Source organism: Tribolium madens, unplaced genomic scaffold (genome assembly GCF_015345945.1).
Source record: "Tribolium madens isolate multiple individuals breed KSU strain unplaced genomic scaffold, Tmad_KSU_1.1 Scaffold_97;HRSCAF=244;Tcas5.2_LG3a, whole genome shotgun sequence".
NCBI classification, from domain to species: domain Eukaryota; kingdom Metazoa; phylum Arthropoda; class Insecta; order Coleoptera; family Tenebrionidae; genus Tribolium; species Tribolium madens.
This window is the reverse complement of record NW_025401069.1, coordinates 2,438,556-2,465,375: the sequence shown is the minus strand read 5'-3', so window position 1 is coordinate 2,465,375 and position 26,820 is coordinate 2,438,556. Positions and strand designations below refer to the sequence as shown.

General features: G+C 31.2%; 1 protein-coding gene across 4 annotated transcripts in view; it reads left to right on the top strand.

Annotated features, from left to right (window-relative positions):
- The window catches only part of LOC123015345 (potassium voltage-gated channel protein Shaker), a 126,827-nt gene that overhangs the window by 45,979 nt on the left and 54,028 nt on the right, over positions 1-26,820 (top strand). Inside the window, exon 1 of one of the 4 annotated variants that reach the window (XM_044415055.1) lies at positions 1,878-1,983. The exons of 2 other annotated variants lie outside the window; for them this stretch is intronic. In XM_044415055.1, the coding sequence (XP_044270990.1) occupies positions 1,886-1,983 (98 nt within the window). In that variant the 5' untranslated portion in view covers positions 1,878-1,885. Of the gene's footprint in view, positions 1-1,877; positions 1,984-13,117; positions 13,219-26,820 lie in introns of those variants that run through there. One more of the 4 variants, XM_044415060.1, reaches the window with a different exon arrangement.

Here is a 26,820-nt window from a genome sequence, read left to right as displayed (position 1 = left end):
TTTGAAAAGTCGCTTACGTGGGTGTACCTCCTCAGACTTGTTTATCTAGATAACAGTAATTGTATTGTTTCATAGTCTTGTCAACATCAAATTCGCTCTGTTTGTTCTAAATTGCTAGTTTTGTAATTTTACATAATTATTATCATCGAAACAATTTCCAATTTTGCACATTTTAATTTAACAAAAAAAAAACTTTTAATCGATTTTGTTACTGTTGGAATTACAAAGTTTAAATTTTTAATTTTATTAAAGTGTCACGCAATAATTTAAACATTTCATCTCTGCTCTCACAGTAGGAGAGAGATAATTTTTATTCTGCGTATAGCTGGTAAAGTTGCTATTTGTCAACCTCGTGTAATAAGAGAACTCAACTTCATTTAATTCGAGTAGGATTTATATGAGTAAGTAGACCCGTTTTTCCAGCTGGAAAATCGCAGGAACACGACGCGATTTACGCTTTTGCAACATGTCATTTTTGAAGTGCACTATTTCAAAAACAATTTATAAATCACTTCAATTCTAAATTTTATATTGCAGTTTCTAGTTTTTAATTTTAGAAATCACACTTTTTTATAGCTTAACATAAAGGATCTAGGATCCTAATTTAGTAAGGCATTTTACGTTTCAATGACTTAGAACTTCATTGTGGTCAGGCATTATACTTCGGTCTCTTATACTACTATCTATCTACTCATTATACTTGAGTCTCTAAGCATGAAGTTATGAACGACTTTGTTCAATATTAAATGTAAAAGTTTTAATATCGAAATATGTACGTACCAGTTTATAATTTCTAAACTTAATTATAAATACAGAAACGCTTTTGATATTTCACCTCGAGATTTAATATCTGTAATTTATTAAAAAGTTATTCTACTGGGTATGAAAGTTGGTAACTCAATTAGAAACTTTATTAGTTTTGTTATGTAGTGCTATATTTTTCTGTGTCAATTATATCCACGATAATTTCGAGCCGCAGTGCGTCAGTTTTTTTCTTTCTGTAGGCATTGTCACACACTCAATCTCACCACATTATTAGGATAAAGGAGGGATTTTTGGAAGTCCACTTTAAGATTAACAACAGGATAATACAACTCGAAGTAAATCTCGCTTTTCCCTGTGTTTCGCGTACAAATAGCTCGAAAATTAAATCACCACCATCTTATGTTTACTAATTACCGGTAGTTTCTTCGGCGCAGACCCATTTCTTCATCAATGTTGCCATTTGTTTTACATTTCCACCGGTTCTTACACAATGAGTTTTGCATTCGATAATTAAATTTCGCTTTATTTGTTCGCAGGAATCTGATGAAAGTTTGAAACAAAATTAATTTTAAGTAATTGGCAAAAAAATATACCTAAACCCAAGTAATGTTTAATTAAATGTAAAGTTAAAAGATGACTTTAACTCGCATTTTTTGTGCTTGGTAACAATTTTCAGTTTTAATTTTTTTTTAATTTATCTCGGATTTACTGCCCGCTCTTTGTCATTGGTACTAGTTGTTAAGGTTTCGTCTAAAAGTTTTGTACAGCAAAGTATTGTAACTAAAAGTTGTAAACGTGTAATTATCTGTGCTTTGTCGTGTCGGTGATTTCGCGAAGGCGTTATCGTCCATTTGGCGCAGATCGGTGTAAATGCGAGTCATTATATACGAAATGGCGGTCGTCGGTCCCACCGGTAATGAAGCGTGTCCTTCCGAAAATAGAGCAATATTCGTCGTTATTCCGCGACCATAAGGGGGTCGTCGCGATCGTCCGCAGAGCTCAACATCGTACGGTAGGTTAGGGGGCCTTCGGCGGCGATCGATGGGCGAAGGCGGTGGCGGTGGTGGCGGCAGGGCCGTCGGAAAGCGCCCATGTCAGTGTGCGGCGGGCACTCGGGCCGATGGGAGGCCCGGCAGATATGCCCAGAGCTCGCGTTACCCTCGAAGCTGAGGCCAACAGTCTCTACCAGCCGCGCAGACATCGCCGCCTTCGCCGCAGGTACCGCTGCCTTGGGCCACAGCCAACCCAGCTTTCAGTGTCTTTGGTGTACCGCCAGTCAGCCACCACCGCACCACCGCCGCTTCTTCACCCCCAAACACCCCCACGGTCCTATCCACGTGTGTTGCCCAACAACATGCACTCCCGTTCAACGCTCTTTGCCGTCCAAATGCTCGTCATTGTCTGCCTTTATTTTCAGTTTTTAGATCATTGGTATGTCCGGCTTGCTTCAACGGTTTTCCTTTTCGTTCACATCTCATACATTTTTAGTTTCTTTTATCAAACATGGTGTAAAAGTCAAGCGACTGCTTTGCTTTATCAAATAATAAATTAAACGTTTAGGAATTTATTCGAAAATCTTAAAACATTGGACAACCAGCTATTAAAACTCTTTACATCAATTTCAGTTAAAAGTGAAAAGCTTTTTTCTTATTTTATTCCATAGTAGCTTTATATTTTTTGCAATAAAATCTTTAAGCACCCGGTGCTGTGTCTGCGACTTATTCAATTCACTCTATTTATCGACATTTTGTAACATTTCTTTGGGCAGAAGAAATTGTCTTAAAGTGTTTTTAAACTAAAGCTGAAAAAAGAGAGTAGGTATGTGAAGGGTAGTATTTGGTAGTATTTTAAAAGCATTAAATACAACATTAATGATTTAAGATGTCTTTTTGCTAAAAAGTCTATTTAAGACGTGGTTCCTTAATTCATTTTTTAATAGTTTTCTCTAAATAAAAATAAAATTTTGTAAACAACACGTGGAAGAGACTACATCGTGTTACCTTATTTTTTAAAATGAAATCGTAACACTAAACTACATTCTTTTTGACGGTGTGGCAAAATACTTCATTTATAAATGAATAAACAATAATAACATACTTAAAAACAAAGGAAGGAAAACTGAACATTATTAAATTTCAAGTTGAAGCATTCTAAATTACAATTTGATAAAATCATGAAGAGAAACACTTATTTTGACAAAAAAATACAAAATCTTGTTCTGGTTATTATTTTTTATTGTTCGTTACTATTTTCCAATATTGGATCTACTATTTTGTAATCTGGCAAGTAAACTGATTTTTAATGAATAATCTCTTGAGCACACATCGCTGCATAAATCTGAACCTTTTACATCCGCTGAATATTAAAAGAATTTTCTGCGATAAATCACATGCAAGTTTAAAATTATTTAAGCAACGATCAAAATTCAAATTATATCCATAAGATTTTCGTTCCCAAATGATCACTATAGAACTTGTAATAAAAGTTTCACGATAAAACTTACGTGTGTCGGGAAAGATTAAAAATTGTTCGGTGATTTATGTGTGACAAACAAAAAAGTTTTTACACCAGCCACAAGTAATTTTCGTCAATACTGTCATGTTTTTTTTCATAAATGTGAATTTTGCAGAAAAGTTTTTACTTCTTTATAGATTTGTCAAAAGCACATAGATACAAAGTCGTGGTCAGAGCAAAAGTTGTGTTAGATTGACATAAGTTGGATTTCTGGAGCAGCTATAAAAAGTTTCTGTATTGTACTTTAAAATTCTAAAATCTTAATTGCATTTGGATTTGTTTTGTAATTGAAAAAATAATTTATATCTAGTATTCATAAATGAATTACAAAATGTTGTGTAAGTTGTGGACGTATTCAAACACTCTTTCCAGAGCTATTTTCAAACCGTAATCTTAGGTTTATCCACCGGTATACCTCCCACTCGTAATCGAGTATTTCTCTATTTCTCTTTGATTTGTGAGTCGTAAATTATCTCAAAAATCAAAATAAATTCAATCAAAATATAAGACTTTCATACAAAGCATATTGTTTTTTGTTATGGTACCATTAAAATTTTCTTTATTTCACACATTTAGCAGCCATTTCCCGAGCATTTTGACGTCGTATCTGATCACCAATCAATTAATCATCCCTCATATTACCCCAATACGTGGTGTGCTTTTTATTCGAGGCAATGAGTTGTTCGCTTCAGATACGGAAAGCTTTGTACGAGTTCCTTTTGTATGCAAAAAATTGGATATACATTCATGCATGTAAATAATGTGGTGACTCTTTAAATATGCAATGCTTCACTACTACGTGCTGGAAAACAAGTATGTAATAAATGTGAAATAAATAAAGTTGGTTTCTCAAGCATCGCTTCTGCTTTATGCCCCTATTATTTTTATTTAAACATTGTTACTGTTTTTTCAATGAGTGGCAGATCTAGAAAACACCTTTTTTCTATTTCGGTGTCACAATGAGCATATTGTGTAACTGAAAACAATTGCACAAAATGCAACTTTGTGACTCTGTTTTTTTTGGGAACATATAATGCAATACTTTTGTCATCACGCTCCATATAGGTACTGTCTCAAATGAGAAATTGTTGTAGAACAACGTATTTCATCGAAACTAATGCAATTTGGGGTATTTTTAAGTAATTTGGATACCACATACGTCAAATGTCAAACATATTAACTGTCAAATATAATAATAATTTTAATTTTAAAAGCGCTCAATAGAAAAAAATCGGATAAAAAACACCAGTTACAAGCTTTCATTGTGATGCGAGTAGTTTGTGACACGAGCCACGCAGTGACGAGTGTTACAATGAACAAGTATGTATCACAATGTCGAAAACCTGCGTCCCACCGCAGCTGTAGTAACAGGCAGTGTTCCAGATATCTGGATAAGTATTGTGAAATTTTTTTAATTATTGAGAGGATTTCCAGAGAAGGCAAGGTTCTTGGGGTTATAGCCCCTATAGCCCCCCCGCATAGATCCGCCACAGCATACGACGAAATATTGGTTGGTACCGTTCACAGTTTTATAATATTATACTTTTGTAGACTTTGAGTGGCACTGTACGTAACAAAAATAGAATCATGTCGTATTTCAAAAAGCTTTCGAGCAGACATTTTTAACAGCGCTTTCCAACTCACTTTGAAATGTTAATTAGCAATAAGTGCTTTTGTAAAACTACAGCGAAAAGAAGGGTATTCATCGATAAACTAATTTAAAAAAAATGAGTCCTGCAACACAAAATCGATAAATAATTTAATTAATAAGTACAAGATGTTGAGATGATGTAGTTCCTAATTATAATTTGACTAATTTTACGCGGTTTTCGTAATTAATCACCCACTGCTAACAACTAACATGGTTAGATATTATTAGTGTATGAAGCTTTAAAGCTCACAGCAGGAAATTTGCAAGACACTTGATTATTTTGGTGTTGTGCTTTCGTTCGTAAACATTTGCCTCCCGTTGCTACTAAATTTCTTAAAATATTTGCAATTGATACACTGCAACCTTCATTTGAAATATACGCTTTTATTACGCTTTTGGACACAATGTTGTTCATCGTAAAATTTTTATCGTTCGTTCACATGTCTTTCTACTTTCATTTGATAAAAGGAATTGCTATTCCTAACTAATTCGTATAACACTCCAATGGTCATAGGCTTCACTGTTGTTGCACTGTTGCTTTTTAATTAACAGAAAAGTATTGAATATTACGTTTTTTGAAAAATATAGCCGACGCACAGATTCGATTTTAATTAATTTTATTAGGGATGAAAGCTTTCTGTTCTCGCCAATTTAGAAATATGTCTTTAACTTTATTAGGAGAAAAAAGCTAAAAATTTGTTGAGTTCTGTTTATTTTAGATTTATTGTTAGTCTGAAACTCTGACAATTCGATACACCATTTGTTATGATAAATTCGGACTGTGTCCAAGATCAACAATTTACATACAATTCAAATGCAAATACATTCAAACCAAATGCACTCACGTTTTATGACTGATCTGCTGTTACCGAACATGTTTATTTCCACCACATTAACCAGCGTTTATACCTAATCCGGATTTTTATAGCCCAATTAAATCCACAGACTCTCATCTTATTTTATAAAAAAGAAGCTATCAATTCTATTAATCTGCTTAAATGATTGCTTTTACAAAGCCAAATCGTTTACAAACCACTCGATATTTTTGTTTGCCATCTCTTATACATCTATCTGCCTTGTGTCACTGGATTTGAAATATCTAAAAATGATCCTTACACAGTACTGTACTTGACATTAGAGGAATTGACAACTTAACACCAAGGATTATTATCAATCACTGCCGTAAATTTTTATGTTTCTTTTTCGTTTTGCTGATTTAAAAGCGTCCAATCATAAAAATTCCAAAGTTTCGAAATATCGACAAAAATAAAATTGAATATACATTTTTACAACTTTATTAAAATTTTCTTAGAGTAATGGCTTAGGTAATCCTGTTTTTCCACAAACGACTTTGAAAGAAAATGCGTGCTTTCAAACTGTTATTATTTTTACATTGAACCCAAGGTAAACATGCTTTACTTTGCAATAATCTATAAGTTTCTCTTGAAATCTAAATGCGTAGTTTGTGGGTTGCACGAACAAGGGTGAAAAATATTTTATTCAGCAATTAATTAGAGAGAAACATTTACGGAAATTAATTGGCAAAGGTATCGACAAGATACATTTTTTGTAAATATTTATTTTTATCGGAGGAAATGAGGTAACCCTCTTGTAACGGTTCAGCAAATATCGAATTTATTCCAGCGAGGATCAAAAAGAAAAATAATAATTGCATAGTAAATTATGGAACGTTCTTATTTTTCATGTTGTTGTCGTCAGGGTTAATACAGTACGACTTGTATTACTATTTAAGGAAAAACCAACAAATTTTTATTGAGCTAATTAGATATATAATCGATACACTTAAATAAATAAATCTGGGAAAATTCTGATAAGCAAATTGAAGAGTAAAGAATAGATTTTATCAAATATTTGAACTTATTTTTAACATGCTAATAATCCGGATAATGTGTATTTTTTAATGAATAATCAATGATTAAATAGTTACAAATCTACAACAAATTAAACCAAATGTGTTTTTTTATATTATTGACTTTATCTAATTCCATTCATGATTTATCGGTGGGATTATCTCTGCTTTGATAGCAGCTTACCTTTACTTTCGCATATCGGATATTATACAAGCTCATTGAGCTTTAAAAATAAATAAATATTTTTTGCATTGTTATTAATTGTTGCATTTACTTTAAAAATGAGAGTCAGTTTAATTACCTTCATCCTTCTTTAATAATGATTTAAATAAACCACAAATCTTAAACGATATTACATAATTTATTTACATAATAATTTCTTTAATTTAGCTTTAAAGTTACTCTAGATATTAATCTAGAAAGTATAGTCCGATCAAAATAGACATTTCAAATAACAAAAATTCCGACAGAGCTAAATTTTGGTGGAGACCTTAGGTACAACATTAGAAAAGTGTCAAAAGTCCCCATCGATCCCATGTGTGCTAAAAAAGTTATTCGGGGTCAAAGGTCAAAATTTGAGGTTTTATGGATTTCCTTCGAAAATGGTAAGTTTTATCAAAAAAGTAGTCCAGACAAAAAAGATAGACCTTAAAATTATCTACAAAAAAGGTCCTTATACTTTTTTTTCTAAGAATCACTGAGATATCGCGATTTTAAAAGTTGAAGGAGTTACTTTCTATATGATATGCACATACAGAGTGCGCCAGAACTCGCGCCCCCAAAAAAAATGCTATGTAGGGTAAGGTACCAGGAACATGAAGAAAATTAAAAAACAATTCTGTCTATAAAAATTTCGAAGTTATGAGAGTTTAAATTTTACACTTTGCCTTTATTTCTTTCTGTTGGAAAAACAATTTTCCAAGTTTTTTTGCTACAGGATATTAGAAGAGGAATCAAGGAAGCTGTGTCCTAAATTGTAACTCTGTTCAATGTTATTTGTGGCTTTCATTGACAAAATTTTTGTACATTTAGTAAATAATTATAAAAAAAAACATATACAAGATCATCAGTATCATTAAATAGTCATAAAAAATGTCAAATGTCAAAAAATAAATGTCAAAATTTTTTGACAGATAGAATTTTTTCAACATTTTTTTAGTACTCTGGAGACTACCCAATTACTCCCTTTCAAGGAAATGCGCGATTTTTTGGACACCTGTATGTATTACCAAATAAATTCTATTTAATTCTATTGGAATCGAGATATTTATAAGTTTAATGAAGTAGAAGAAAAATTTCAAGTAAGATAAGATATCAGAAACATGGAAAAAATGTTTAAAAAATTCTATCTGTCAAAAAATTTTGAAATTTATTTTTTGACATTTGACATTTTTTTATGTCTATTTAATGATAATGATGAACTTGTATATGTTTTTTTTATAATTATTTACTAAATGTACAAAAATTTTGTCAATGAAAGCCATAAATAACATTGAACAGAGTTACAATTTAGGACACAGCTTCCTTGATTCCTCTTCTAATAGCCTGTAGCAAAAAAACTTGGAAAATTGTTTTTCCAACAGAAAGAAATAAAGGCAAAGTATAAAATTTAAACTCTCATAACTTCGAAATTTTTATAAATAGATTTTTTTTTAAATTTTTTCCATGTTCCTGGTACCTTACCCTACATAGCATTTTTTTTGGGGGCGCGAGTTCTGGCGCACTATGTATGTGCATATCATATAGAAAGTGACTCCTTCAACCGCGATATCTCAGCAATGGTGATTCTTAGAAAAAAAAGTATAAGGACCTTTTTTGTAGATAATTTTAAGGTCTATCTTTTTTGTCTGGACTACTTTTTTGATAAAACTTACCGTTTTCAAAAGAAATCCAAAAAAACATCAAATTTTGACCTTTGACCCCGAAGAACTTTTTTAGCACACATGGGATCGATGGGGACTTTTGACACTTTATTTCTAATGGTGTACCCAAGGTCTCCACCAAAATTTAGCTCTGTCGGAATTTTTGTTATTTGACCACTATTTTTATGACTAATTTGACCGGACTAGTAAAAGAATCTTTTTTATTTGATTCCTGGGAGTTACAAATTTAATCGATGATGTTTGAAACTCAGTATACGTTTATTTTGTTTGACAATGTATTTCTTCATTTTTTTTAAGAGTTCACAATAAATAAGCCAGATTGTAGATAGTTGCTGTTGAAGATTGCTTTATTACTGGGTATTTCATCACTGTTGTAAAAAGCCAAGTTTTAAGTAAATATTTAATTATAATTATACAGGCTCTGAAATTGAGTTGTTACCAGTTTATTCAAAACACTTGACAGTTCTTATTTGTCAAAATTACTTTTTATTTTAAGTTATCCCAAATTCTATTGTTTGATAAATTGTTTTAAACATGTATTTCAAACGCTTGTATTTCTGAAAAATGAAATATGTTACTGTTTAAAAATTTATGCTCACTATTTAATTATGTTCTTGGGAGACATTCGAATGCATTTTTCACGATATTTCGCTCAAGAAACTATAAAATGGTTGTTGCACAAACTCAATCATTTCGATAAATAACGTAAATCAATGTTCTTCAATAAATATACAAAACTGGAAAATTATTTGCATTTCCTCTTACTTCATTGCCTAAATCTGATTCTAAATCTTACTTTTTCTACCAGTAAAGTTTCGTGACATACAAACAAGAGGTTTCAGGCTTCAAATTAAATCTCATAAATATTTATGCCAGTCCAGTTTTAAATGTGTCATTATTTTACATTTTCAGGCAAATAAGAAATGCGGAAAACTTAAATTCGTGTTTTTAAAACCAACGTCGAAATAAATTCTTCTTATCGCATTTAAGCAACAATGCTTTTGATCTGTCACAAGTAATACGAAAAAATTCCAGTTTTATAACCTTGAGATGTTTGCTTTTAGACTTTTGTTTTGCGTGGCGTTGTACACTTAGTATTTAACTAATTTATTTTTTCTGATTAGATACAATTACTTAGCACCAAAATAAACTTTGGTGTAATAATACTGAAATTTTAGAATACAAAAGTTTCACCCAAGTTTCGGATTTAATTAAAATGTGACGTAATGGGCTGTAAATCATTTCATCCGATCCTGTAACCTGCTTTGGGAAAAGTTTGAGATAGAAAATCGTTTCTTGAAAAATCTTTGGGTGCTATGTATTAGTCCAGACGGTTTTTATCATAATCCAATGGTTTTTCGCGAACTGAACTGAATTATGATTAAAAACTTTGTGTTGATTGAAGCTATCGGCACAGTAATTGGAATTTTCGACAAAGCTTTTGCATAATGAACAGTCAATTGATCCCAAAGGATATATGAGTAATTGAAAAGCTGTTACTATGAAGTTTATTCATACAGTAAACATAATTATTAAAAATTATGCTTTTCGTAATATCATTAGCTGTAAATTCGTTTGTGTTTATTGAAAAAGGTCTTTGAGTTATTTGCTACAAATATATCTATATTGAAAGTAGAGGTCAATGCCTATAAAAACTCAAATAAAACCCTGATAGTTGCGGTAAAGCCAAGAGGCTGAAAAGTCTCAAAGTTACAAGAGTTTTGTTTGCTGCAAAAGCAAAACACAAGAAACATTTTAATATGTCACATTTGTAAAAGTTTGAATCAAACTGCGGCAATATCGATCGTATCGATCAGGTTAATTAATACATTTTTAAACAGGGCGTAAGAAATTTTGGTATAATTATTATAATTGCTGATAATTTGAAATACACATCAATACCTATTTTTTTAATTGAACTAAAGTATCTAAAACATTAATTTTGATATTCAAGTTACATAAAGATTTTGTTTTACCAAACAAATTGGGAACACAAATCACGTGTTATTAATTTGAGTGACCTAATTTTTTATTTACAAGTACAAGAAAAGTTTAATGAAGGATATTTTCTTATATTATATTAAATTTGTAGGAAAATTTTAATATGCTTTTTATAAAAACGTCTGACATTTGTTGCCTTATGAGTTATCCCTTGGAGTAACGACCACATTGAGGTGTAAGATGAGGAATTAAATGGATTTCCTGCTGACCCTACTTATCCTTCTGTAATTAGTGTGATTTGCTTGGGTGGCTAACAAGGAGAAAAGAAAACATCTGAGCGAAATTGGATTATTTATCTGATGTACGCAAATTTATAAATTGATTTATTTTTTGAGAGCTTGTGTCAACCAAAAACTTAACTTTTAATTTTGTATTAAAAAATTCAATAACTAAACATTAGACAGAGTAAGTCTGGATGGAAAGTTAATTCTAATGAAATAACAAAAGAAGAGCAGACTTTCAGAAAGCAGTGTGTCCAAATTTGCACTTTTACAGGAGAGAGCAAAAACTGTTCCTAATTTTAATGTTTTATACCACTGCCAATAAATGTAAAAAAAATATGTACAAATTGTGCACTAATTTTACAGCTGGAATACTTAGGCATTTTACAAAAAAAAAACGACACAAATATGTCTTGGACATAATTCAGTTTGATTGTCAAAGGACTTAAAGCTATTTAAAGGTCAAAAAACGTTATTTTGGTTTATTATATTTATTAATAAACAAATTTGTAGATGTAGCACCTCTTCCTCATCTGTACATGCGCATTCTTCATCGTCCTCTTCACCGTTCTTACTTGATTGGTGGTGTGACTTCTTTTGAGTAAAAATTCTTTTGGCAGCCCTTATTTTTGTAATTTTTTTAAACTGCATTTAGTTCAAAATTGACGGACAAAACGGGTTTTGTTTGAATCAACATATGGAACTAAATCCAGTTTGAATGTCCAGGCAACTTTTAATATTTTTTAACATAGGACGAAATGCGATTTGGACTTTATTGTAAAGACAATTGCATATAGCCTGCAATGTCACCCTCAAATGTGGGAATCTTTATTTTCAAATTTATTTTTGCTTTTAATTATTATTCCTGTCAAAATATAAAATGTGTCGTGATTTGTTTTCTCCAACAGTTTGATGTTAGATTGTGTTTGGGTAACAGGTTCTATTATCACCAATAATTTGTTATTGAGAAAAATATTTGAATATTATTAGGTTAAAAAATAAATTTGATGCCAGGTTTCATACGTTTATTGTGAATCTATAGAATTTTCATCTGCCTTCTCTATACTTACGAGTAAGTTTAACTGTTTTCAAAATGTTTAGACTTTTTTGACCTTTTTTGAATTTGCACACCCTCCACTTCAAAAATAGATAATTTGAAGTCGTCTTTGGACATAAGAAAGAAAAAGCTTTTTCTTTTGTAAATTTATAATTGCAATAGAATATTAAAAAACAAGTTTCATAAGACTAGTTTTGAAGCACGAATTTAAGTCTAAAAAACGAGTGGCATAGCCACGAGTTATTTTAAAGAATGAGTTAATATTTCGTATATCGTTAAATGAGTACACTAGTTTACTCATTCAAGGCCTATACCTATGTTGACCACCACACATGTGGCTGTGTCAAAATATTTAAACAAGTTATATTCTATCTGAAGAAAATGGAAATAAACCATTGAAACGTCATATTCTATAAACCACACTCATAGTTTTTGTTTGTGAATATCAAATAATCTGAATCTAAAATAAGTAACAAGTTAATTAAATGTTGTTCTGCAGCAATTCAAATGTTCTGAATTAGACTTTTGGCTCTTAATTTACAGACTGCATTTAATTACTTCTGCTCTACATAAGAAAATATATTTAAATGTGTCTTTCCTGCCGGAAGCAAAAACATATTTTTCAATTCGATAATCCATCGGCTTCCACCTGCTGCTATTTATTCGTTTGATTTAAAGCCAAATTTTCTCTTTTCTTTTCGACTAGGAGTATTTTTCTCTGACTTATTTCTGGCTTCGGTCTTGGCCACGTGCATCCTCATCTGGAGACTTTCCTGCAAGGTGCACTATCCGCTCCAGCTGCAGGTGATTAACACCACTGTAGCCGAAAGGGCCTTATTGCGTGTGCGCGATTTGCCTTCTGCAGGGCTCCGAAACCGGCGACATCCCAGTCGCGTTCTTGAGCGCGTTAACCGTCCACTGCAGGATACAAACCTCCAAGAAACGTCCAAAGCAGCAATCGCTCCGCCCCCTACTTAAGTCGCTCTTAGTTTAAGTCAATGCCTCAGCTCAGCCCCTGCCTCTTAAGGGGTCGTCCCGACCGCTTAGTTGCAGTGTTGTGTCTCGAGTGTTTGTAACAAATTGACAGCATGCGGTGCCTCGCGCGACACGCATTCTGTCAAATGGGTTGAGGAGATGGCGCTGGGCTTGAAACGGAGACGTCGATAGGGTGTGCGAACCAATGTTCGATATGTCCTCTTCAAACGGCAGCCATGTTTGCTATGACGGAGTATTTTGGCGAGTTCGCCTTAGCCAGGTAATGCCAAATGTTTGGATGTAACGCTGCGAAATCAATGCAAAATGCCGTGCAACGAGTGGGAGTGGCATATCCAATTATACACTTAACCCATAAGAGCTTTAGTGTGAACCTCAAACTTGGTATTGACTTAAAAGCTACAACTATGTTACTTGAGACCATCTGGAGAATCCACACATTTTAGAGAAATTTAGGTCGAAAACACCACTATTATCACCATATAGTATACTTGAGAAATTAAGGTTTTACTTTAAAGTAAATGCGGTATAAACTTTTAATGGGTTTTTAAATGGCATTATATTAAAAGGGGGAGTCATTAAAAAAGTTTTAACTTTCGGTTTCAGTTTCTCTTAATAGATGAATGAATAAGGTATAAAAATAGACACTCTTGCTTTAAAATACTATAATACAAACCTGTTTTAAATTAAATTATATTTTAATTTAATATAAATTAGGGGAACCAGAGGGCAAGGCAAGGACTCTAAGAATTTATATTAATAAAAATAACACCCAATTTAAGAAAAAAATAAGATTTTCTTTCTGATAACTTTAACAACGCATTTCACATAAAAATATTTGATTTAAGTCACACAACAAACTAAAATATTATTCAAAATCTCAAAAATATCCCATTTGTCCCTAGCAAGAGGTAATATGGGGTAGCCTACGGGATAAGATGGGAATGTACTACCTATCATATATCGCACGAATAACCGGTTTCAATTGGGTCATCATTTCTGACACATTTGACAGGCAATCCAACCTTCAGTGGAGTCTAAATAAGTTTGGTTTTCTTTTTCTTCTCAGCAACTTTTGCTTTCTTATTTTCTTTGAGGGAAGCAGTATTTTTTCAGTCTTCAAATTCCTACTTGTTAACATGGATGTTAGTACTAAATTTCCTTTACTTTTGATTTTGCAAAAACGCCGATACAGGTCAATTTTGTTTCCGAGGGGGACATTTTTTGACGTAATTTTTAAAACATTCCTAACGCCCTAACCTTCACGTACCCAAACTTTGAATGGCACTACTCCACTTGTAACACATTAAATGAAAGCTATTTTAACAAGCTTTTCGAACTTTTTAACGAAATTGAATCAGACAAATGAAACCGACTCACTTAAAATGTTCTTTAAATCTTTTTTCTAAAGTTGAATGTGATTAATTATTCATAAGATATACGCAAAAGGTTAATTAGCAATTACTTCTAATAAAAACTATTAAAAGAAATTACTAGGAATTTACTAATCTTGTTATAATTATTATTGGAGCAGTGACAAAGTTATTTTTGTTTCTGTATTGGGTGATAAAGGAAAAGGAATGTACCTAAAAAATAGAAATAGTTCTTAAGTTTTTTTGTACATTTTTATGAATGTATAGAAATCATTTCATTTTAGAAAACAGCTTTCAAAAAGCATTTTAAAAGTATTTTCATTTTATGAATCATTAGTGTGTTAGTGCTATTTGACATTTTAGAGTAAGGTGGCGTAGAGGCCACTTTTAAAATTGCGTCAAAAAATGTCGCTCTTAAAAACAAAATTACGGTGATTTGTTTTTATTAGGACACTCTGTATCTCATGAATAGATTCAATTTTCATAAAAAGTTTTGAAAAGCTTGTTTAAATAGCTTTCATTTGATGTGCCATAAGTGGGATAGTGCCATTTAAATTTTTAAAGTTGGGGTGCGTGGAGTTACAAAGTACCTGGGGGTGCTTTAAAAATTACGGCAAGGAATGTCCCTCTCGGAAACAAAATTGACCTGTTTCGGCGTATTTGAAAAGTCTTTTTAGTTTCTGAGATATTCGAGGTGGCTTGTTTACATTGGGCCACCCTGTATAAAGATTTGAAAAGAGAATAATATGTTAGAAACAACAGTAGTTTTTTTGACTGTTTAAACTTGCGCTTATAACAATTTTTAGTAATGTTTATCAAATCACTATCTAGTCCTAACGAGACTAAAGATGCTTCTTCTTCCGTCAAATTTATATACATATTTTTAAAACACTATCAAAAGTGTTATTGTTTCCTTTTTTAGTACTAAAAGAGATATTTTTGTTTTTTTTGTTTTGGAAGATTTTCTTTCTTTCGACAATGATTATGATTTCAAAATTGGGATTAGGTTGCCACACAAATAAATTGGTGCAGATTTTAGACAATAAACTGTAAAAATTATGTAATTATAATGCATACAAGGCATGATGCAGAAATTTTTTATACGTGGCACAGCTAGCACGCGTGTCATAGGCACTAAAAAACTACTTCTTAGAAAAAACGACAAAATTGTTTAGAAAAATTGAAAATAAAATAATGTAAGAATTGAATTATGGAATAAAAATTCAGCGATATTTGAATGAAAACTACTTGTACCACACAGTCAGCAGTGTAACCATAAAATTTTAACTTAAAGTTTTCTCCATAAACACATTTCTACGTTACAACTTCCTTTTCCTGTAATATAAGTTTTAAATCTCTGTTATTTTTCTTAAATATCATGATTATTTTTTTTATTGGATTTAAAAGCGTAGACTTTATCTGGAACTCATTTGACGTCATTCTATCTACTTTTCCGCAAACCATTCAAACGCTTTTTCAGTAAATTTATCTTCCTAATAGTAAACCATTGCAAAGATTTCTAGAATTTAATTCCCGGGCGTGAATTCACTAACGATTATTACACTGATTTTTGATTTTACTTCCCTGCAAGGTTAAGTTATTAGCAGCAGATAAGATAAAATCAATATATGGCAAATTGATGTAACATTCGCATTCAACCTAAGCTAATTAGTTCATTAACTGTTGTGCATACATTCAAACGTCTGGGAGCAACGACATAAAATTGCAAACATTTTCTCTTGAAAAACGCAGCTATAAATTATAATCATTGATCACCCACGTGAAAATTTTAAACTTTTACTATTCCAACAGGATCACTTGACATTTACACGTGCTTTAGGTTTTTCAATAAGGGGAAAACACGACGATTTATATGTTTGTAAAAAAGCTTTTCATAAAACTTGTAATCTAAATTTAGTCGCCGCACTTTTCCATAAGAAAAATTAAGACTTCTCTGGCCGATAGGATAATTAAATTTTCTTTTAGAAGCGTTTGAGTTTTAATTGAGTTATTAGAAAATCGCTTTCGTAGCGTTTTACAGATTATTAAATTGGCCGCTATGATGCCAAATCAAATCAAAGTTTTTGATCAATATTCTGGTCGATCAGACAAGGAAGGCTAGAATTTAATTTAGATCTACAGACGGAACTAATTTATTGATACTATAACAAAAATTACTGAACTTGAAACACAATTATTAATAGGTCTCAATTGTGAGCTTGTTGCGAGTTGAACTTGTGTCGTGTAAGGACTGATGAAATATCGATAAAGCTATAATTAATACGGAACGAAGAGAATGTAGAATTTCTGCAGTAATAGTTAAAAAAGAAGTCGATGGTAGGAACTGCAGTGGAGAACAAAGGATGTGGAGGGATAGTTGGGTAAAAAGTGTAAATAATGGCACAAATCTTTATTTTTTTTAACATTTAAATATCTTCTTTTAAATGTAGCTTGTGTAATATTTATTTATAAAAGGGAAAGAATCTCAAACAAAAATGAAAAGAGCGGTCAAATTTAGATATCATGCAGATCATTGCTTTAATCTCGACTGACCTGTTTCTGTTTTGCAAGTAAAATGATATCAGCTAGCACAAGATTTTATGTAAATTTGAATCTGTCCAAACATGGACATTTACAAATATGTATTAAAAATTATGACCCTATAAAATTTATTAAATTATAAATACGTTTAATATTAAAAAAAGTTCTGCCTGGATAAAGGACTTAGCAGTCTTAATTTCCTAGAGCTCCGATCGATACTGAATTTAAACTGAATTAAACTTTCTTCCTTATGCAAATCCTGAAATGCAGTGCAAATCTCGGTTTGAAGAGTGAATTTGAATTGGCTGTATATAATTGTTGGGAATTAAATTCAATCACCCAATTAATACTACTGCATTTCTGTTAAGTAATTACGGTGTCATGACCTTTAAACACGCAGAGATATTTACGGTGAAGTCTGAAACCGTCTATTTTTACGTTTCCTATTCCACTAAATCGATGAATATCTTTAGCACTATTTGAATAAATAAAGGCACTATTGCGACTGTATGAAATTTTTGCAAATGCGAGTCGTATTTAAATAAAAGTAAAATCTTCTTTGGCACACCCTTAAATTGTTTTATTCCCCACTTGGTTCTGCGATAATTGCACACATCTGTAGATTTAAGAAAATTCCGGCTTGTATTTTAAGACACTTATTAAATTATAGCATTAAATCTGATCGTAACTAACAAAATTTATTTCACAGAAATAAGTAAATTGAAATTAGTCATCAGCAAGAGTGACTAATTGAATTTACTCCTTGATGGTTTCCAGTAATTAAACAGCTCACAAACGAGACTGGAAGCATTTAAAGATAGCACTTTAACCTGAGGCGAGTGATAACTCAATCACAAACGCTCCTACAATTAAAATAACTTTGTCTCCATTTTTGCTTGCAGAAAATCGAGACAAAGACATTGCTTACCAGGAAATTTACGACTCCTTAAGACAGTTTTAGTGAAACACCGCGCACTTTTTTAGACTTAACGTTGCTCGATATCTATCTACTTCTACTTTAAAGCTTTTTAAGGGCGAGGCTAAGTGCTAAACAAAAGACTCCGCCAACGTGTGTTGTCGCCTTAAATCTTCCTTGCTCAACTCGATGTTTTTTGTAAGTTTGCGTATAAACTACGAAATACAATCTAATTTTAGGTTTAATAGGCTATAAAGTTGGTGCAACTTGCGGCAACAAATTGAGGCCAACAATTAATTTAAATTAATCAAGAAAATTGTAAAAGAGTCGAATTCAGTTTTAGATTATATAAAATTTAGTAATTTGTGGCAAACTACGAGTTGCATCAATTGAAGTTAATGTATTTTAGAACGCAATTTTAAGTTTTCTAAAGCTCTCATTTAGTAAATTGAAGTGCTATGTATACCTCATACATAAACTTTGAACACTTATTACGTAAAATTTTGTAATTAAATTGAAAAAGAAAAATAAATGCTTGATTTAATTTTTATTAATTTATTTACTTTTGTATACTAATTTAGAACGCTCAAATATCGAAACGTTTAATATGATCCATACAGGGCCAGAAACAAGTCTTGGAAACACCCAACAAAATCAATATCGACTAAATCTAAATACACGAGTAAGTTTCTTAATATAATATTGTAATATAAATTATTTTCTTTCTAAAATAAAAAAATGGGAAAATTTTAATTACCTACTTTTGTTTTGTTTATAAAAAGTGGCAACTAGAAAAAATATTGATATTGATTATATTGGTACAAACATTAATCAGTTTCATGTGTTGTAAAACTTTTAATTAATATAAGTTTGCACTTTAATAATTTCTTCTAAAACCGTTTATTTTGACTATTATTACCTCCTAAATGTGCTGAGAGAAAACATGATCTGACGAAATGCAAATCAACAAGTGTTCTAAATTCTGATTGGTCTGTCGCGTGTTACAGTAACCCGAACGTTTCTCTCTTGTGTCCTTATCGCAGAGCCACGCCGTCTAGTGTTCGGTATCTATACTTAGTCGAGTTTTACGAGTTTACCGGTAGAGGATATCCCATGTTTTAGCGGAACATCCTTTTAACGACCGAAGTATTTTTGGATGTAAACAAATATTCTAATCCTGAAGGTTGCTGTATTTTTGGAGTTATTTGTGTACACGAAACAGATCGAAATAGAAGTATTGTTGAAGACGTCTTGTTGAAATGGCGGAGGCGCCGGAGCTTCTTTTAACGACAATTTTAACAATGAGGACAAAATTAATAAACCGTTTTATTTATTTTGTATCTTGAACACAACGTAAAGTTTAGTTAAATTAGTCTGCCGTAAAACCTTATATTAAGTTCTGAATAAACCTTAAACTTTTTTTTATTAACGTATTGATGGCGTAGTTTTACCGGTAATAAATCAAACAATTTATAACGTATAAATTAACAATTTCAGACAAGTTTAGACAAATATTAACGAATAAAATGTTACCTGAGATAGCTTTTTTCTAAAACCTAAGGGCTAGTATACACAACATTTAATTGCATTTAAATTTTAAGGTCGTGTTTTATTTGACGTTTGACAATGCAAAACTACCTATACACCAATTGTAATAATTTAAAACCAATGTTGAATTTTAAATTTTTCGATTATGCATTTATATTGATATTGTAAGCTGTTTTTTGTTATAAAGTACTTATTCACGTCACTTTTATTAAATTTACAATTTTTAATTTAGTTATTTTTAAGAGCAATTACAAAGTAATTTTTAAAAAAAAAAAAAAGTCTGCAAAAATGGTGGATGCGCCGGGTTGAAAAATGTTTCCAAATATTCAACCATATGAAAATGTAAAAATAAAATATGAAATGCTGTAGAATTTCTTTGTTTTGTGTCTCCAAAGGGTTTGGCAAAGCCGTTCATCGGAAATCCATACAATTCGTGGAATTTATCCAGTCGGCTACCGTTTTAATTATTAGAGCAGGATAAATCAGCATCTCGTAATTTTCCATCGAAATGAAACGATATGTGAAAACAGCGATTGCTTTGATTATTCTAATTTGAAAATCCTGAGAATGAGGAGATCATTGAAATCTTACCACGTGATGCTGCAATGCGGAACCGTCCGCTAGTGGTCCTTTCTAACTCTCTCTTTCGGATTCTCCTCTCTTCCTCTTACTTTTGCCCTCTTGTGTTATTCAATTGCGCTAGTTATAAATTTTGTGATATTTTTAATAACTCAAATATCCCCTGTTATAACGATTTATTGTATTTAAAAATTTAAATCGATCAACAACAAAGCCAAAACTTGTTCAATATTAATAATTCAACGGGTGCTCGAAGATAGTCTGGCGCAGTTTTCAATAATAATTAATTACTCTTAATTTGCATTAACGATGTAATTTACCCTCGATGGTGATAAATTAACGGGGATATTTTAGCCGATTTGGGAACATACGGTGTGGTAATAGTCATAATAATAGGATTCCTGGCTTTCACTGAAAAAATATTCAATTATTCGTCTGCAGTACTCACGGGACGTGGCGCCATCTAAAATGAACTGGTTTATCCAACCGTCAGATGGCGCGATGGTGTTCTTCAGCTCTCAGGAATATCCGGTCGATAACACTTCCGCTTTAATCAATTATTACAGTAGTAGCCTATGTAGTCGGCTTGACGCCGACTCTGGCGCCTTGCGTTCTCGTGGTGCCTCAACACCACATTCATGACGTGAATTCCAATTTTTAGGACTGCGGATCATCTGGAATTTATCAGTAATAATTTTGACTTAATTCGATGAGTTATCATTCCGATAATGGGGTCTAAAAATACTCTCCTGCAGTGTTAATAGAAAAATTATTTTCACATTGCGATCGATCGCGTATGCAGGCCGCCGTTATGTACGCTACTTAAATCATTTTAATTGCAAATAAGGACGCTTTTACAATCTTAACATCCGCAAATGCGCTTATAATTCAATAATAATGCCGTTTCACCGGGAAAACTACGGCCAGCGATGTCTGCACTTAATCGAATTATGTATTCCGGACATGACAGGACGACATTTTCTTCTGGACGCGTGGACTGCCCGGAATAATTACGGATAATTCAGGTATTATCTGATGCGGTAAAACATGCAACTGAAGTCAAGTCGATATAATAATCGTCGGGTAGAATTGTTATTTTGTTGAGAAATTTATTATTTCTTCTTTATCCAAAACATTAATAAATAATGCACATGTTGTTTTAATTTATATTACAATAAAGATCTAATAACTCATTTTTTAATTGTGTTATAATATTGAAAAATATTTAATTTTTGTAAAAATTTATTGGTAATTTTTGTTCTCTGTAATAGCTATTTACGGTCTTAGACCGGTAGCAATACTTTTACGGCCGCGCTAATACTTTACAGGTCGAGCCGTAAGACGAGACCTGTATGTTTGGGAAGGCCATAAAAATGCTATTTTTGAGATTTTTTAAGATACTGCAACAACCATTTTCATATTAAACAAAAATTTCGGTATAAAAACAAAAATTTATCAACAATTTACATAGTTACAAACGAGTCCCGTAGATATAGGCTACCGTAAGTAGACTACTACCGGACTAGGTAAATACCGTGCTATCAAAAAACAAGTGATACATCCTGGGGCTCATTTTTTGAGAAAATAATATTGGTTAAAAGCGCATCCCGCTATCATCTTTTGTTTTCGACTTACAGACAAAAGTTGACATTTTGGCGAAATCTAAAAAAAATTATATCTTCGTTATTATAGAAGATACGGATTTGAAATAAAGACATTATAGGCACTTTTTTACGAGGAATTTAATAATGTAGTTAACAATTTTTTTCAGTTATTAGTTTAGCCGTAATAAAATAAACTTGTATTTTTTTAAATGGAAATCATAGGCGGCTACGGCAATTTTGAAAAGCTTATTTTTTTCTGATCTAAAAAATATATATTTGTAACAGAAATTTTTTATAACTATACTTAAAAAGTGAAATACATATTTTGTGAGATAATAGTTGGCCATGGAAAAACTATTTCACTCCAAATGTGTAAATAATAATCAATAAGAGTTTTGTGAACTGTAAAATGGATGAAAAAATAGATAAAATTATAAAGATTTAAAAAATACGATACGGTAGAAGCATTGAACAAATATCAGAGCGCCTCAGAACAAAATTATTACATATTTTTAAAAAATCCAAAAATAGGAAAAACAAATGTGTCAACAGTCAACACAACTAATAAATTTTTTTTTTGATGATCTAATGGAGGTAGGATAACGTTTCACATATACGGAATTTGGGTATTTGAATATCCATATCGTCATTTTTGTGTCATATAAAATATATTTTATTGAGGCATTAAAGCGGCTTTATTTACAACGCTCTATGTATCACTAGAAGTTGCAATGATAATGTTAGCTTGTTTAAAAACAAAGAAATGTTATTAGTCGCCAATAAGTTGATTTACAATTTATTTTGCATCTTTTTCATTACTTAGTACTTAATTTGTTACAAATATATTTTGTTTAGATAAGAAAAAAACAAGCTTTTTAAAAATGACATAGCCATCTATGATTCCCATTTAAAAAAATACAAGTTTATTTTATTACGGCTAAACAAACAACTGAAAAAAATTGTTAACTACATTATTAAATCCTACATAAAAAAGTGCCTGTATAATGTCTTTATTTCAAATCCGTATCTTCTATAATAACGAAGATATGATTTTTTTTAGATTTCGCTAAAATGTCAGTTTTTGTCTATAAGTCGAAAACAAAAGACGATAGCGGGATGCGGTTTTAACCAATATTATTTTCTAAAACAATGAGCCCCAGAATGTATTACTCGTTTTTGGCTAAACCTCTTAGTTTCGGAGATTCCTTATTCGGACATCCAAAATGCAGCACTCTGTACAGCAATAAAAATTTTCTGCTCTAAAGTGAATATTATTTCTCTCAAAATGAATAAAACGCAAACTTGTCAAAGTTTCCGCTGATTTTTGATGTCAAAAATCAGTATTGTCATCTGAAGGACTTCAGTCAGCGCCTATTCTAATTTATTATTTTTTGATCACACGGTATTATCTATCGGATTCGTTTGAAACTATGTAACCAATTTAGTATCCTAAAAAAGAATAAAAAAACAGACTGGTGCAAAAATACATACAATTTTGTTCACCTTTTCTTTCTAAATTTACATTATGTATTCAATTAGTACTTATAGGAGTATTTTGAACTTTTAATAATACAATTTTTAGTCGAATAAGTTTCAAACAACCTGTTTAAAAGTATATATGTAAAGTAAAAACTTTATGTATTTATTTTTTGTGATTTGCAGAATAGTAATTTAAGAAGAATAGTCTTTTACTGTAAATCTTACATTGGAGTAAGACATAGAAAAAACAAATAAATCTCATGGTAATAAATAATCTCTGACCATTTTTACAAGTAATTTTTCTAATACATGTCTGGGTCAAAAATGGTGGATGCGCCAGGAAAGTTTTTACTGCTCTTATAAGTCTGTTATAAAGCACTAATTACTAAAGATTTTCCTATTTTTTTTTGTATACACAGTTTTCACATCTAGATCACTAAAAAACGATATCGAAAAAACTTTAAACTAAAGATTTACCTACTCATATATTTTTTTTAATATTGGTTTATAAATACTTTACTTTTACCACATAAATCTGATTGGATATAATACTTACTATTATCTTCTAAAATTAATATGTGTCATAGTTTTGTAGCACAAAGAATAATTACCTATTGTTATTAAAAATTTAACTAATGTAAAGTGTATTTTCTCTATTTTTAAATGTGAGAAATAATTATTTTGTATATTTATTAATGATAATTCTTACAAAGTTCGTAATTAAACATAGTATATTACTAAACAAAATTTTTATAGTCTTTTATTAAAATTTATGCGTAAAATTTGTTTAAATTATTTGCTTATCTTGTAAAATTTGGCAAGCAAGCTTAGATAATGTTTTTTATTACTTTTACTCAAAAAATTTAATGCTAAGAAATCTATATTTAAAATCATTTCTATAAATTTGTAAGTTAAAAATAATTTTGCACCTCAAATTAGTATTATAGTTTTTTTTTCAAAAGTAATAAAATTAATAAATTTAACATAATATTAATATAATCAATAAAAAAGAATCAAAAGATTATTCTGGAATTTTTGTGAAATTTTAATCTAATACAGGTAATAATAAATAATGAATATAAAATCACACTTAAGACTTAAAATTGTAAAAACCACTGATTAGTTTAATGTAAATTAAAAAATAATGTGTTTGTGTGTTTTTTTAAATATTCGATCAAAAGCTCTTGACTTCATTCTTTAGACTGTTGCAATATTTTATAGTTTAAGTGCTAGTGACTTTTTTTTACTATTAATTTTCTCAGTCATTATTTATCATCTATAGGATTGTTTAATTAGTAAAGCTAATTAATGATTCCTAAGTCTGGCTGGATTTCGTTGGATTCATGGGGAGACAAATTAAATATTTTTTCCGTTATGAATCCTTTTGATTTATTATAGTAGACCACAAACTTACAGAAAAAGCACATAGTACATAAATATTTGCGAAGTCTACAGATACAACTTACCCGAACCCGAAGTATTTTTATTACTGAAATAAGAAGTGGAACAAACTTGTTTTTTGATATTTTTGTTGACTGAAAAAAGTACCCAAAATCGTTATTTTTGTTGCTATTTCCGGATGAGGCGAAGCCGAGTCTGGAATAGCAGATGAGTTTGCAAAAACGTTTTAGGTAGGTACCTGTTACAAACAATATTTTTTGTTAAAGCTCCCAAAAAACGAATTCTTACCTCTTATTAATTAAAAAAAATGCCACCATAGTAATCAATTTAACTGTTTTTGGTGACTGAGAGTACTTAAAATAATCAATCTTTTTACGTACTATTTTATTGAGTCGGGAAAAGACTCATTTAGGGACTCAAATGAGTGATATATATTTTTGAATAAAGTAACTGTGGAACAACTTAATCCATTTACACAGCTTAACAATGAATTTTAAGTCCATTATCTTCCAGCAAATATTTTCATCTCATTAAGTGCCTAGTTACATGCCAGTGCAAATCATAGATCTCGTTGCACATATTCCAAGCTCACTTTTGAGCAAAGCACTGTTTTAGCTAAGAGGTATAATTTACACCGTCACCCATAAATCCCTACGACCGTGCTGAAGTTGGTACTAGCTAGTGCCAACACGTCCCATACCCCTCCACGAATGTAATTTGTAAACCGCAAGTAGCTGTACTTTACAAACTAGAGGCAAATACGATAAGTCTAAGCGTAAAAATCTGATAAAATTTCAAAGATCGATGGCTTCTATTTTTACTTATCTGCATTTCGTGCGATTAATAAGAGCGAGGAGATAATGAATGTCTAAGTTCAAAAGTAGACCGAAATGATAATGGGGATCTGGCACTAAGCCAGTTTTGTAGTTTAATTCAATATTTCTACAGTTCCATTTACAGATCGAAAAACAATCCGCAGTATCGTGCCGGAATGGTGCATAAAAGCTGACCCGGGATTTTCCGGCATATGGGCGAAAGGAGTGATTTATTTACACAAATTCTGGCATCTATTCAGACGCAAAAATAGTGCACTTACTTGTCACAGGCTAAATTGCACAAATTATATTCGTTTATTTAAACATTCTCCTATGTGAGAAAGTGACCACTTTTATTACAAAATGTCACAAGTAAAAGTTTTAAAAATTCTGTGTTTAAATTCTGTGTTTACGCTTAAGCGTTTTTACCATGAAATTATTGACATTTGCCATTCGCTGCTTCAGCAATTTCTGGAGAGATACATTGTAGATCATTCATCAACATTCGACATTTTGCACTACTAATTGCACTAGTCATGCACTAGTTAAATTATTAAACACTTTCTGAAAAAACAAATTCCGATACCGACGCGTAAAGTTTGTTTATAAGCGTTGTTATGATTTCATCACTTGCAAAGCGTCCTAATTGTTTTGTTCATTTACTTGCTAATTAAGTGTAGCTCTTTACTCTCGATCTAAATACGGTTGCGGATAAAATAGTATATATTATTTGTAGTAAAAATAAACGTTCAGCTTCGAGACATGGAGACTATCACATTTACTTCTAATAATAAGAAAATGTACTATTTTTTTGGAAAAACTGTTTTCAACCAACAGCTGCAATATTTTATAAGAAAACTGTGGGGTATTAAATGCGAGCACATTAAATAGAAAATGGCCAAAATCAGTCATGTAAAAATATAAAATAAATCAAATACACGAAATGGCGATTTCGGAAAAAGCTCCAATTCCGAATGTAACACAAGGACGTGGTTTCGTTTGCCAACTTACAATTCTAGGTCAGATGTACACAAGATTTATCAAAAGTATCTGTTTACTATCCGACCATTCTCAGCTTAGGTAAAGCTTTCCTAATCTTACTCTAAAACCACAAATATGTGTGGATTTTGACCTATGATGCAGATATTACATGCAGATCATAAATTTGTCTTTTTTACGGCTAATACGTGATATATTGGGATTATTCTTTATGATAAAAGTGTATCGATTCGGAATGGAAACGGTGAGAATTTCTTCGCACTAGTAGCTGTGATTTGTCACAGTTGTTACGAAATGAGTTATGTTTAGTAATACAAGATACGGTAATAAAAGAACAAAAACATAATAGAATTTTTCTTCTTAATTTATTGTTTCGTGATGTGATTCACATAAAAAAAAATAACAAATCAGGAAATTAATTGGTTTCATAAGCTCACTTTATATGAGTATAGCTTTATAAAGTTGACTATTGGACTATGATCTAACTTCAGATGCCAATAACAGTAAATATCAGTTGTGCACAGTCACGCAGAATGTGTAGAATATTGTGTATTGGAAGTTTTAAATAAGGAAAGTTTGTAATGAAAATGCGAGGTATGGTCGGAAAAT